We start from the raw sequence: 13,508 nt of genomic DNA, 5'->3' as shown, positions 1-13,508 counted from the left end.
TAGTGTTTATATTATATATGTGTGTGTATATATTTTTATACACATATATATTTCATCTTTTATTGTATTAAGGTGTACCTTTTAAAAGGAACATTTTTGGGGGGCACTTTGGAGACATGATTATTGATATATGGTATGGTAGATTTACAGATATTTCCTTTTCTTTATGTTTATCTGCATTTTCTATAAATAGCATATAATAAGTAAATTTGAATATTAAGACCATCATCATTGACCTCTAGAAAAGAGGTAAGTTTTAAAATCATGAACCTAGTAGAATAATTTATTTGTCCTTTATGTACTCAATATTTAATATCAATGCTTCAGGCATCAAAGCTCAAAACTGAGCATTAAGTGAGATTATTTTTTAAAACTAAATTTACTTTTGGCCTTTGATTTACAATGCAAGTCTTCAAATGGTGGTTTGGATAGAGTTGGGGAATACTGTTTTAGAATCATGAGAACTTTTTCAAATATTCATAGGTAGCTAAGTCTCCTACCCCAACACTTCCCAAAATATTAGATTCTCAAAAACAGGAGTGAGTACTTTAAAAATAGTTTTCAAATGTTTCTGATATGCCCTCCACTTTCTTGCTTTGGAAACCCCTACCCCAGTACCTGCTCATATTTGAAATCATTAGTATGAAATGAATGAACTAAATGTGAGAGGTTTACCATGGAAATCCATTATGAATAAAGTGGCCATAAAATATGTCCCCCAAACAGGAGAGTTTTGGAGTCAAAGGGAGAGACTATCAACAATTATAGTCAACCCTTGAATAGCACAGGAGTTTGTGGCACCAACTCTCCATGCAGTCCAAAATCCACATAAAACTTTTGACCCCCCAAAACCTTAACTACTAACAGCCTACTGTGGACCAGAAGAAGCCTTACCGATAACATAGTCAATTAATACATATTTTGCATGTTAGATACATTATATACTGGATTCTTAAAATAAAGTAAGCTAAAGAAAATATATTTTTTTAATTATCACAAATCTCCAAAGAATTTTCCAATATGTTCACTGAAAAAAAAAAAAGCCCACCTATAAGTGGACCTGTGTAATTCAGATCTGGGCTGTCCGAGGGGATGTGTTGCTCTGTTCTCCGAGACAGCACTCACACGCTTAGACCTGCGATGCTCAACTAGAGGCCCTCCCAGCAGTATCTGTAGAACTTGTGGTTGCCCCAGCTGGGAGGGTGTTACTGGCGTCCAGTGGGCAGAGGGCAGGGATGCTGGCAAACATGCCATAATACCCAAGACAGCTCCTCACTACCGAAACATACCTGCCCGAGAGGACAGAGTGCCGAGGCTGAGGCCCCTGCCTTAGACTGACCGGGCCCACCCAAGAGTGGTCGCTCCTAGTTATGGGCAGGGGACAGCACCATCATGCATTTCCCAGGCCTAGTGACAGTGAAACGCTCGTAAGCAGGCAAGTGTCAACAGAGTTTTGAAAGTTTTGTTTTTTTTTAATAAAGCGTTCTTGAAATAAAGCCTTCATGAGTCTGGAGACTTAACAAGCCCCCTGGTGGGAAGAATGGGCCCTGGCAGCCACGGATCCAGGTCGCGGCCGAGTCACTTGGTGGCCGTGCGCCTGGGATGCGCTGCATTATCCGAGCCGGCGAGCGGCGGTGCGGGGCCCCGGGAGAGGTGCGCGCGGCCCGGAGCGGGGCTGCGCCCTGGGGATCGCCGGGCTGGGGGGCCGGGGCCGCAGGGGGCGCGCCCCCCGCCTGAGCGTCTCCCCGGCCAAGTTCCCGCTCCCGTAAGGACCCAGACCGCCGGGGGCCGCGAGCACCGCGAAGAAAGGCCTCGGGGGACCCGGAGAGCGGAGCCCGCGGCCTCCTGCGCGAGGAGTGGACGTGTCCAGGGTCGGGCCCGAGCCGGCAGGGAAGCAATGGCAGCCCTACAGGGGGGCCTTCTCCCGCCCCATGTGCCCCCACGTGCAGGGCACACATTGTCACTTCTGTTTTCCCAGTTAAAACGTGTGCGGGAAACCGAAAAACAATGTAAACCTCTTCTGGAACGGAACAAGTGCCTCGCCAAGAGAAACGATGAGCTGATGGTGTCCCTGCAGCGCATGGAAGAGAAGCTAAAAGCCGTTACCAAGGAGAATTCAGAAATGGTGGGTATCGCAGACCCCACCGAGCTGCAGCCTCCTTCATGTTACTCCACTAGCCTGACGTATGGTTCTTTCTCGACTTATTTTTAAAATACAGTGCTTCTCATGAAAGTTCGGATTTTCCCCTGTATAAGCAAATAACTGTTAGGAGCAAAGCAAGAGAGAAGGTTGCTCGCTCGGAATGTTACGGGGTTTCTAAATTTGCAGAATAGTTGAGTGTCTCCAGGAATCTGCATGCCCCCCAAAGCTCCAAACAGTGAAGTGAAGTTTAACATAGCCCCTCGCCACGGAAACCTCCTTCAAGAATTTCACTAACATGCTCTTTACAGAACTGTGCAGAAGGGGGACCCATTATCTTCTAAGATCTTGCATAATTATTGGGAAATAGATGTCATCACCTATATTATAGTATGTATGGAGAAGTGACAAACTAATGCACACACTCCTCAGCAGACTTACAATACAGCTATACAGATCTGCAGACATTCTCAATGATTCCAACTTTTTATGGCAGATAAAATGTACTTGCGGGTTTTACTTGGTGTGTGTATAGTGGAACAGAACAATTTTCAAATTTAGCTGGAGTCTCACAGAGTTTCTGCAAGTATTCTAGGTAAACCACTAAAGTTTGGAATTTTTAAAATCTCCACCTGTACTTTTTCTTTTCCAATTCAGAGAGAAAAAATAACATCCCATCCACCGCTGAAGAAACTAAAATCTCTGAATGACCTCGATCAAGCTAATGAAGAACAAGAGACAGAATTTCTAAAACTTCAGGTCATTGAGCAACAGAACATTATTGATGAGCTCACAAGGGTAGGTCCTAAGCTGTTCCCTAAGCTTCCCTAAGCTGTTCCCAAGGACAAGTAGCCAAGATATCAGCATACACTTAAGTACTTAGTAATTTTGGATTAGCCCCAGAGGCCAAGTTTGTATGTTTAATATGTCAATAGATTCTAGAGACTCAATTCAAAAATACTTCCTATTATTAAATTGTTTTATACATTTTTATTTATAATACTTTGTTAACTAATTTGTAACAAATAATATTTGCAGAGCACATTAAAAGAACAAATGCATCGTCACAAAAGTAGGTAGGTAGTGTGGGTATACCTTGTCATTGCCTTCCAATATCACGATGCTGAGGCTCAGAGATGAAATAGTTTGCTTACAATAGTAGGACCGTATGCCTCTTTCCCTATACCTAACTCAGTGTCGCACACGTAATTGCAGTTTAAGAAATATTTACATGACGAAACAGGAACCCTAGTCCAGATCTTCTGACCATGACTTCAGCCTCTGGGGAAGCAGGTAGAGTAGTTATTATTCCCAATTGCATCTGGTCAAGGTCTGTGTTACCCACAGTGGGCCGAGACCTTTAAATGCCCTAGGGCCTCCTCTTTGCCCCTCTGTCTGTATTCTGTGAATGACATCTCTGATAGCGCTTGCTCCAGGACAAAGCCAGGGCACAGAGAGTTGAAGAACCGATGTTGGGGAGTTTTAAGCAGTAGTCCCCAGACTAGGGCAGGCCAGACGACTTACTGTCTTGGAGGGAAGAAAAGATTACAACTTCTGTTTATGTATGGCTCATCCTCTTGAAAGTTCCTATGTTGAAAATACATTATAATACACATATAATACTAGGATGGTAATCTGAGTGTATGTTTTTAAAGTTTCACTTATGTCAAAGTTGCATGATCAAAATATTTTTACTTCTAAAAGTGAGAAATCAGAAAGGTTCACACCAGTGGCTTAAACCAGATTATTTACTAAACATGGTCTTCTGAAGCACTATGCCCTTCGCTTCACTTCCATAGCCTTAATAGCGTATGCATTGCACAGATTCGCTAGCCCACGAATTTGCCTGGCTTTAAGCATCCTGAGGTCCAACAAAAAGATTCTTGGAAAATTTTGACATGTTTAAGCATCTCAGTCAGACTGATTCCATCTACCTTTGAATTCGTACAGTAAGTACATGGAGTAGGTAGTGGGTGAACACCAAATTCCCAGGATATCTCTATTCACAAGAATGAATCAAGAAATTGATCACTATTTTTCAATATTCTTTGAGTTTCCCAGAATGTTCCAATGAGAACCCGCCCCCACCGAAAAAACCACTAGGTTTTTCCAGCCCAAGTAGGTTCTCTGTTCCCATCTTCAGAGACTATGGGTAAAAACAATTGTGTAATAGTCAAAAGATGGCTTTCTGTGATTGAATGAACAGAATAAGTTCTTCTTTATTGTGAAATAATATTTGTTCAACACTTAAATTTCAAGTCATTTGGGTCTAAGAAAACTGAAGAATTGAGTAACTATTTTCAGAGCTATTTGTTCTTCAAGTATAAAACAAAGGATTCTGATCAGGAGCTCAAGGCCCTTCTGGACCGTGAGGTTCTCAGATCCACACAGATTAGAGGAAAAGTAGAATCGTTTTTAAATATTTCAGTATCAAACTCTAAAGTTGCCAAAATGTACAAAACATAATCTCAAGTAGAATTACAGAGTGCATCAGGGGAAAACAACTCTGTCTCCGTAAAAAAAAAAAACCTATAGGGAAGTATGTGCCAATTCAAGATCTGAAAGATCCACCTGTTTTCCAGGACCGAGAAAAGCTCATCCGCAGGAGGAGGCACAGGAGAAGTTCCAAGCCCATCAAGGTAATGAGACAACAAGGGCGGTCAGGCTTTTTCCACATACACAGCCAGCGAAGTGAGGCTTGCAAAGGAATCTTCCTGCAAAGATGTGATAGATCAGATGTTCCTGAACTGCAGCAAACCACAGGTTTTATTTGCTAGAAGCAAATCTGGTCTCTTGACAGTTCTCAGAAGCAAGAGAATTTTAACCTGCAAAGGTTTGCTTTATTATGACTTCCTCTGAGTGAAGAAATGACATAGGAAGTGTTACCTGACCAATCGGAGAGCCACACTCTAAGAACATGCAAGAGACACGCATGAGCTGACATCTCCCACTGAATAATATTAGCACCTGATACCTCCCCTATAAGTGATTATACATTTTCACCATTCACTTGGACAATATTACTGCAGATGATACCCCCAACCTACCAATATCTGTAGAGCTTCTGATAATACGCAGTTTTGTTTTTTAATATGGCTATTTGTTTGATTTTTGTTTTTTGTCATGTACATCATTTGATTTGGATATGGACTTAGGTGATACGACTTAAGATTTGATAATCCCCTTCTGTTGATCCCCATATTTTTGTTTATTTTATATATGTTTATTTCATCAAAGAAGCATTAAAAGACCCATGTCTTCTTTCGTTAATTTGCGCTTATATGCCAGTTGACAGCGCTTTACTGATACGTCAACTTTCCCCTCATTTAGCTGTGTCAGTAAAGATATACTTTCCCTCTGCTAGAGGCCTGTTTTGGACCCATTCATTGGGTATGATGAGGACTCCATGGATTCAGAGACATCATCCATGGCTTCATTTAGAACAGACCGAACACCAGCTACTCCTGACGATGACTTAGATGAAGTAAGCTTTTCCACTTCTCTAGTCTTTTGTGATATTGTCACCAAAACTTTCCTTGAAGGAGGAGCAAAAGCAATTCACTTTTATCTCCTCTACAAATAGCGCAAGATGATCTCACAACAGCGACCAGTTTTGAGACCACACTTGACTTTGTTATCTCTTAAGAACTAGTTGCATTTATTTGAAAACTTCTCTAGAGTTCACACTGTAACTTGAAGATTTCTTTCAAAATAAAACTTACTCTCCCAAGTTCTTCATCTAGGGAAATTATAAACCAAAGAACAAGCTTTTAGTGCAGTCTCAGACAGTGTTAATTTAAGCCAAGTGTGCTCAACAACCACCTTCATCAGAATTATCCCAGGGGTTCAGTAACAGCGACAATTCCTGGGCTGTGATACACAGCTCTTGACTTGGGATCTTGTGGGTGGAATCCCCAAATCCTCATTTTTCACAAACCTCCCTGGTGATTATACTGTGCTCTGAAATTTGAAATCTAAAGCTATAAAACCCAAGTTTTTATGATTTATCTGGGGAAGAAGTTGTTGGACGTGAATGTACTGAAAAGACCTGACACTGAAACTCTGAGTATCATTTCCTCCAAGTTGGATTCAAAGTCTGGGTATAAGTTCCTTTGTTTGGATCCAATTTGACTGTAACCCAAACCCAAATGGTAATAATCAGAAACAAGTGAATAGGCAAATGCCTCTTTAATCAATAAATACTTAAATTCAATGTCCATCTTGGAGGTACTGTAGTATTTGTGCCCATACACATACTTTACAATTAAAAATAAAATCACACAGAAACCAGTATGAAACAAACCTTTACTTTCCCTTTAAAAAGTGGACAAATCTTAGTATTTCACAGGACGCTATCATAACATACTTAATTTTTGGCTTTTTTTTTTTTGAACCTCAAGAGTTTAGCAGCTGAGGAATCTGAGCTACGATTTCGACAATTAACAAAAGAATACCAGGCCCTCCAAAGAGCATATGCTCTCCTGCAGGAACAGACCGGAGGCATCATCGATGCTGAAAGAGAAGCCAAGGTCAGTGGGCATCCGGGGAGGCGCTCTGAGTTGGCCTGCAGCAGCCACAGCGTAAAAGCACGTGACATAAACATGTCAGTAGGATAGCTTGCCCTGTACCCTTCTCTTTTGACTGTTTTATCTTTCATGTCAACAAACCTTGGATCTAGAGACAATAGAACAGCCTAGATCAATGCTTATTTTCCCTCTAAAGATAGCTGAGGACATAGTTTTTTCTTGCTCTTGGGAAACTTAACATTTTCAATATGGACAATGTTGAATTTTGATAATCCATTTTTTTAGTTTCTTGCTTGGGGGCAAAAAGAAATTTTTATGGTTAGCCAGTTTCTTTTCTTAGTTAATAACTGCACGGTGTTATACTGACAACTTACCAAAAAATTTCTACTGACAATATCTCATTTAGTCCTTGTGATAGCTTCTAAGGCAGGTGTTTGATAAAAGAGGAATTCTGAGCAAAATAGTCTAAAACAAATCAGTATGTTAGAAAAAGAGCAATAGAGTCAATCCAAAGAAAGAAATGCAGAAATAGATGATATAGATGAAAGAGCATCAATGAAAACTAAAGATATATTCATTTTGATACAAGAAGAAAAAGAATTATACTCAATGCTCTCTTGAAGTTTAAATGATTCTTAGTAAAATTAAGCTTGGATGTTTTTTAACCTGATAAAGGTAAATATAGTATTTAACAATGCAAAGAGTCTCCTGACAATGAAGAGTAAGAAAGTGATATCTACCGCTGCTGATTTTATTCAGCTTTGAACCAAAGAACCTATCCAAGTCACAAGACAAGAAAAAAAATATGTGTATGGGCAGAAAACAAAAAATTAATTTTTTGCAGAAAATAATATCCTATATAAAGAGAACACAAGAGAATCTAAAAGCAAATCACTAGACTAAATAAAAGGTGCTCCATGTAAGATCAGCGTCCAAAACTGCCTATTACACACACACACACACACACACACACAAAGCACTTGATAGGTAGGTAGGGAGAGAGACATGCATGCATACATACATAGATTTGGATTTAGGTTTAGATTTTTTAGATATATTCAGAGCACAAAGCTGGCTCTGAAAGAATGGAGAGTTTTTGGAGAGGCAAAATGGGAGAAGGCTTTCTATAAGGGAAATTTATTCAAATAAAGAGAGAAGAGTTACATTCCTTCATTGTATTATGTTACACTCATTCATTACATTCATTCAAATTAAAAAGAGTTGCAAGCATAGCTAGGAAACTAGGAAAGTACCAGTAGGTGAGGGGTGAGGGGTGGGCTCTGCTGATGAGCAGTGGGGACAGATTGTAAAGGTGGTGGGAGGTCTTGAATCCCAATCTGAAGACCTGCTGGTTGGGGGAGCCACCCAAAGACTTAAGCAAGAATTTAGATCATAAAAGCAGTTTTGAAAGATTCTTTGATCATAGAAAATTCTTCTCTTTTCTTTTTTTCCCTTGTTGAGTTCTAACAAGGGAACAGAGATGAAGAAAAATACTGAATTATCATTTCACTTACTGAGTTCTGGAATTTTGATTTCACTAGGCCCAAGAACAGCTCCAAGCAGAGGTGCTAAGGTACAAAGCCAAAATTGAAGATCTGGAGGCGACCCTGGCTCAGAAAGGGCAGGTAGGCACTTGGTTCCCAGCAGCTTGCAGGTGCAGCCAGTGCAGTCTGGCCTTCCTCTAGTCACCCTGCGCACGGCTCTCCACAGTGACCTTTCTCAAACTTGTCAGAATGTTCAAGTGTCTGTTTCTGTCCCTGGTGTTTTTTTCTGGCTAGAGTGTGAACCCAGCCACCACAGCAAATAAGGCTGGGCAACAGAGAGCATGTCCGAGGAAGAGGAGCCCCGTACAAATAGCCTTGAGTGGTCGTCAGCTCTGCAGACAAAGGCCCCCCCACCCCCTCCAGCTGCACTCCTCGCCTCTGTGCTGCATTTATGGTTCTGCATTTTAATGTCTCCATCCATATGTACCCAGCCTGTGTGCATTCTGACCCTTTCACTTTTTGCCTGTGTGGTCACTTCTGAGTCCCCAGACGGCTGGTCCTGGATTATTCAGACGGGAAAAGGTAGAGATAGTGAGGGACAAACGGAAAGGGGGTTCAATTTTCCTGGCAGCTTCGGCCCCAGTGTCTGACTGAGGAGCTGGCGGGGGTGGGTGTCGTTTGCCAGTAGTCGGCAGGCGAACTAACTGGGCGAGGAGAGGGCAGCTCTGGCCAAGTGGTCTGACGACACATGCTCTTCCGTGCCACTCTGAAATGCTGACTGCGCGATATTCTTTGTCAAACAGGATTCACACTGGGTAGAAGATAAACAACTTTTCATTAAGAGAAACCAGGAGCTTTTAGAAAAGGTATGTTGGGCCGCAACACCCTAGCGGGCAGAGGAGAAAACGATGAGCGATCCAGGAGCAGCAGGGGTCCCCTCAGGAGTGGCACAGGGGCTGGGGCAAGGGGAGGCTTCTCTGGCGCCGCACCCACCTCTGCTGCGCACTCCGCCGCATCCCTGTCACCGCCGTCACCGTCAGCTAAGTGGCACGTGTGCATGGCTCCGCGCTGGGTGGTATGCCAACCTGAAAGGATGTGATCCCTGAAACATAATGATTCGTTGACCATATATATACATAGACACACTGTATATGTACTGTACATATATATATGTATATATATATATATATACACCCACACACAAGCACACATCCTATGTGGTTGTCCGTCTACAGAAAAAGCCACTGCGAATAGGACTTTTTATTTTGGGCGAGTAAGTGACCGAATACGACTACAAGACCGTGTCCTGACGACTGGAGACTGTTCTCACTTTTATTCTTTCTGCTCATCTTGGCTGTTTACACACTTTTAAGTGAAAGAACTTTTTTAAAGACGCATCTAGAGCACAAAACACCATGTCCAGGGATTGATCAACAATCAAGAAGCAAAAACAGGGCTTAGGCCCAAAAGATGTAATTAATTTTGGTTATTGGAACATCAGCTTTTGATTTGGGGCAGTGAAATACAATAGAGATCATTTTAAGTTCAAAGGTGGTTTTTCCTTTGGTATTTACCTTCCACAAAGCTAGTGCAAAGGTTACAAAGTAATCTTCTATTATTATTGACAAAAACAGATTTGAAAGCCTGTTTGAATAAGGGAAGTAATTTTATAGGTTGACCCAAAGTTATGTAGAAATTATCTTAGGATTATTTCTACCAATGTTTACTAGCCTTGACAAGTAATAAAAGTTAACCATAACATCTAGTAAGCCTGAGAAGGGAAAGATAATGCTTGTCCTCCGTCCCCTCTGGTCTGGCATAGTGAGACACCCTCTCACTTTATGCATGAGGAGAGACCGAGCTGACGTATAAAGGTGCACACCAGGATTGAGAAATGGTACTCTCAGAAAGGTTAAGGGTCCCTATGAAGACACTTCATCAGACTTTGGCCCTGGTCTATGAATTGCAAGCGCTGAGCCCCTGATCTAGTTGCTAATCCTAACCACCAGAACCAGGAATCTCCCCAAATATCCCATCTCTGATTCCAATCCAAGATTCTAGGAAGTAGAATCTCTTTTGTGACTCAAGTCGACTTCTGAAAACTTTCATAAGTGTACTAGACCACAAAAATCTAATGTGCAGAACTTGACCGCATTAATGTCACGTAATATTTCACTATTTCCCCATCATTTTTCTATATGATGAGGTTATGAGAAGGGTTTTGGTGATCTCAGAGATGCCCAGTAATAAGTGTTAGTACATTTCTGTATCTGAAAAATCATTCCCTGTGTCTTCTGTCTGATTTCCTTTGGCCCTGATTACTTTGAGTTAAAAGGAAAATTGTTTTATTAGAAGTACAGTTGGTATACAATATTACATTGGTCTTGGGTGTAACATAGTGGTTCAACAATTATATCCATTACAAAATGCTAACCACAGTAAGGGTAGTTACCACTTGTCACCATACAAAGACATTACAAAGTTGTTGATTATATTCCCTATGCTGTACTTTTTATCCCCATGATATATTTATTATATAATTGGAAACCGGAACATTTAGAGGAATTTTTGAGCTCAGGCTTCTAAGAGTAAAAAAAAAAACCTAAGTGACAATAAAGCTAAACATCTAACTTTAAGTGTGTTTACTTGGGAAAATAAGATTCACCCTATGATAAACAGCCCTGGCTTTTTATTTCTAAATTCAAGATTTTAAATAGTTACTGTGCATAAGGCCCATCCACATAGCTAACATCAAAAGCAGCCCCAAACCTATGGCAGATCATGAAAATTTTCTGATCCCCTGTAGAAGTGGATGTGTCTGTAGGGCCAGGCACATGGTGTACAACTAACTCTATTCTATGCATCGTTAGGGTGAAACCAGAGGCCTTAGAGAAAAGCCCAATAAGAAAACAGAGGAAGAAGTGTCATTCTGAATGGGTAGACAGGGCAAGACTCTTATGACTGGACATGTTAGGGCTTGGTGTTTAAGGAAGTATAGGATTTCCTCACTTAGAAAAAAAATGAGGGGGGCCCTTGTCAGAGAGAAGAGCAAACGTGGAGGTCCCGGGGAGTCAGCCCGTAGGATGGAGTTGGATTTCTGGATGCTGCTGTGTGTGATCACACATGAGTGTGCGGAAGAGACAGTGATAAGATTTAAAACGGGAAAGCCAGGTGGTGACCAGCTGATTATTAAGGTTTTTGAATTCCATATTAACAAGTGTGACTTTATTCTACAAGTAACTGTAATGTAGTCAAGTTTTATATGTGGTCAGAGCTGTTCTAAAAAATATTTTTCTGACAATTGTAACTCCAGAAATAAGAGGTGTCAGTCTCCACTGTGTACACCATTAAATCAAGTTCTAGGACTCTGTCCCTGACCCACCGTGTGGGCACAGTGAGAACTCTCCGATCGGCTGTTCAGGGTCCCTCCATCTCAAGGAATGGAGCTGCCCTCCACCACTTTCCCCTGTGACCCAAAACACTCGGCTGAAGGAGAACTAAAAGGAAAGCCAAAGACTTATTTTATTCACATTTACTTGGGATTGTTTTTTCATGGTCTAGACAATTCATTCACTGAGTAAATGCATGTTATCCATGCTTGCTTCACAAAGTTGTAGGTGCTTTTTGCAATGTTTACCTAACTTGAGGATTTACTTTATTAGATAGAAAAACAGGATGCAGAAAATCACCGGTTACAACAGGAACTACAGGATGCCAGAGACCAGAATGAGCTGCTGGAGTTTCGAAACCTAGAGCTAGAAGTAAGGAAACGATGATAATCATGATAATCAAAATAATCAAAATAATTAACATGCACGGAGCATGTTCTACGTGTGAGGTGCTGAACTAAGCGTTTCAGATGCAGATTCTCACTGGACCTCACAGCCACGTCAAGATGTTATAGATGAGGCAACCGAGGTTAAATCACGTGTCTAAGTACTGTGACTTCTACGTGGTAAAGTACTGACGCGACTCAAGAATTGTCTGCTCAGATACCGTGCTTTTCAACACTATTGGATTTATGAACCAGACTAATGAATAATTTTTTAATAATTTAAATCGTAGATTTCAGACATCAATATTTCATTGCCTTTAAGTAATCATTTCCATCCTTCATTGAATTCTGACTCATAAAAATTGTTGAGTCACTCAACAGTTACCTCAAGAATTGTATTTCAAAATGTGCTATATGCAAAAATATTTTATCAGCTGCTTGAATTTGTAAGTGAACATTTTTGTCTAAGTGCATTCATGCCAAAAGCTAAGAAGCAAGCAAACTTGTTTGAGGAAATACTTTGGTTAATCTGAGCAAATTTTAGAGTCTTTTTTTTTTTTTTTTAAAGTAAAATATATCCATCAAATCAGATCTCAGTTGTGTCATGCCGAATCTGGCTTCGGGTCTAGTTGAATGCATGTTGATATGTAAAGGACAAGAAAAATTTCCTTTTTATTTCTTTGTTATTCTGTCAGCAGCTTCTTAAGTTATTTCAAACTGGGTTTTGATAGAGTGAGCAGTTGGCATTCCTCAGTGAAGAAGGGTTGTCATCTTTGATAGACCACATTTCTTACTCCTAAAGCTTGATGAATTGAATATGCAAAAGTCTGTTAGCTGCCATAAAACTTCATGGTCAAAAGACCACTCTTTGTGACACCTGGAAGCTCTGAATATTCATACAGTTTAAATTGGAGCTCCTGCATTTCCCCCCAATCAAAAGATTTGCAAGACTGGGTGACACTATCTATAAATACTTGTCCATACCTCTTAGTTGATTAATCAGTTTCTTTCCCATTAAATTTAAGCCATGAACATCTTGAGTTACATTTTTTTTTCCACATAACGTATTGATAAAATGATGAAATAGCATAAAGAGAGGACAGACAACTGGTTTAGTGTTTAATCAGTTGTTGCTTTTTGAGAAAATTCTTACCTATTCTTCACTGTATTTCAAGGAAAGAGAGAGGCGATCCCCTCCATTTAATCTACAAATTCACCCATTCTCGGACGGTGTGAGCGCCCTGCAGATCTACTGTATGAAAGAAGGTGTCAAGGTAGGCAGATACTTATTTTTTTATGTTTGTAGAAAGTAGAAAATCTGGGAGTTGGAAAAAGGGAGGTTCTCACGATCATTTTGTCTTTCAGTTATTGGATGTCATTTTGATAACAAACTATGTGGGAATTGAAAATACTTTTGGAAAATCAAGAAAGCAAAATAAATGTGTGACAGAGATATGAATGGCAATAGCAGAGAACACAGGAAGCCATGATAACTTAGTAGAATAACAAAAAAAAGATACAAAATCAAAACATTTATTAAGATTATTACCTTAATTATCTAGGGGAAATACTACCTAAATTTG

General features: G+C 40.5%; 1 protein-coding gene across 4 annotated transcripts in view; it reads left to right on the top strand.

Moving 5' to 3' along the window:
- JAKMIP2 (janus kinase and microtubule interacting protein 2) overlaps positions 1 to 13,508 on the top strand; it is a 155,186-nt gene that overhangs the window by 113,469 nt on the left and 28,209 nt on the right. For 2 of the 4 annotated variants that reach the window (XM_037016535.2, XM_037016537.2), the window contains exons 6-14: positions 1,979 to 2,125; positions 2,798 to 2,938; positions 4,723 to 4,779; positions 5,505 to 5,624; positions 6,541 to 6,669; positions 8,208 to 8,291; positions 8,954 to 9,016; positions 11,813 to 11,911; positions 13,101 to 13,199. In XM_037016535.2, coding sequence (XP_036872430.2) covers positions 1,979 to 2,125; positions 2,798 to 2,938; positions 4,723 to 4,779; positions 5,505 to 5,624; positions 6,541 to 6,669; positions 8,208 to 8,291; positions 8,954 to 9,016; positions 11,813 to 11,911; positions 13,101 to 13,199 — 939 coding nt within the window. The remainder of the gene's footprint in view (positions 1 to 1,978; positions 2,126 to 2,797; positions 2,939 to 4,722; positions 4,780 to 5,504; positions 5,625 to 6,540; positions 6,670 to 8,207; positions 8,292 to 8,953; positions 9,017 to 11,812; positions 11,912 to 13,100; positions 13,200 to 13,508) is intronic. The other 2 variants (XM_037016536.2, XM_037016538.2) reach the window with 1 other exon arrangement.

Source organism: Manis javanica, chromosome 14 (genome assembly GCF_040802235.1).
Source record: "Manis javanica isolate MJ-LG chromosome 14, MJ_LKY, whole genome shotgun sequence".
Taxonomy (NCBI): Eukaryota; Metazoa; Chordata; class Mammalia; order Pholidota; family Manidae; genus Manis; species Manis javanica.
Note: the sequence above shows the minus strand (reverse complement) of the source record. Positions and strands in the feature narration are given on the sequence as shown.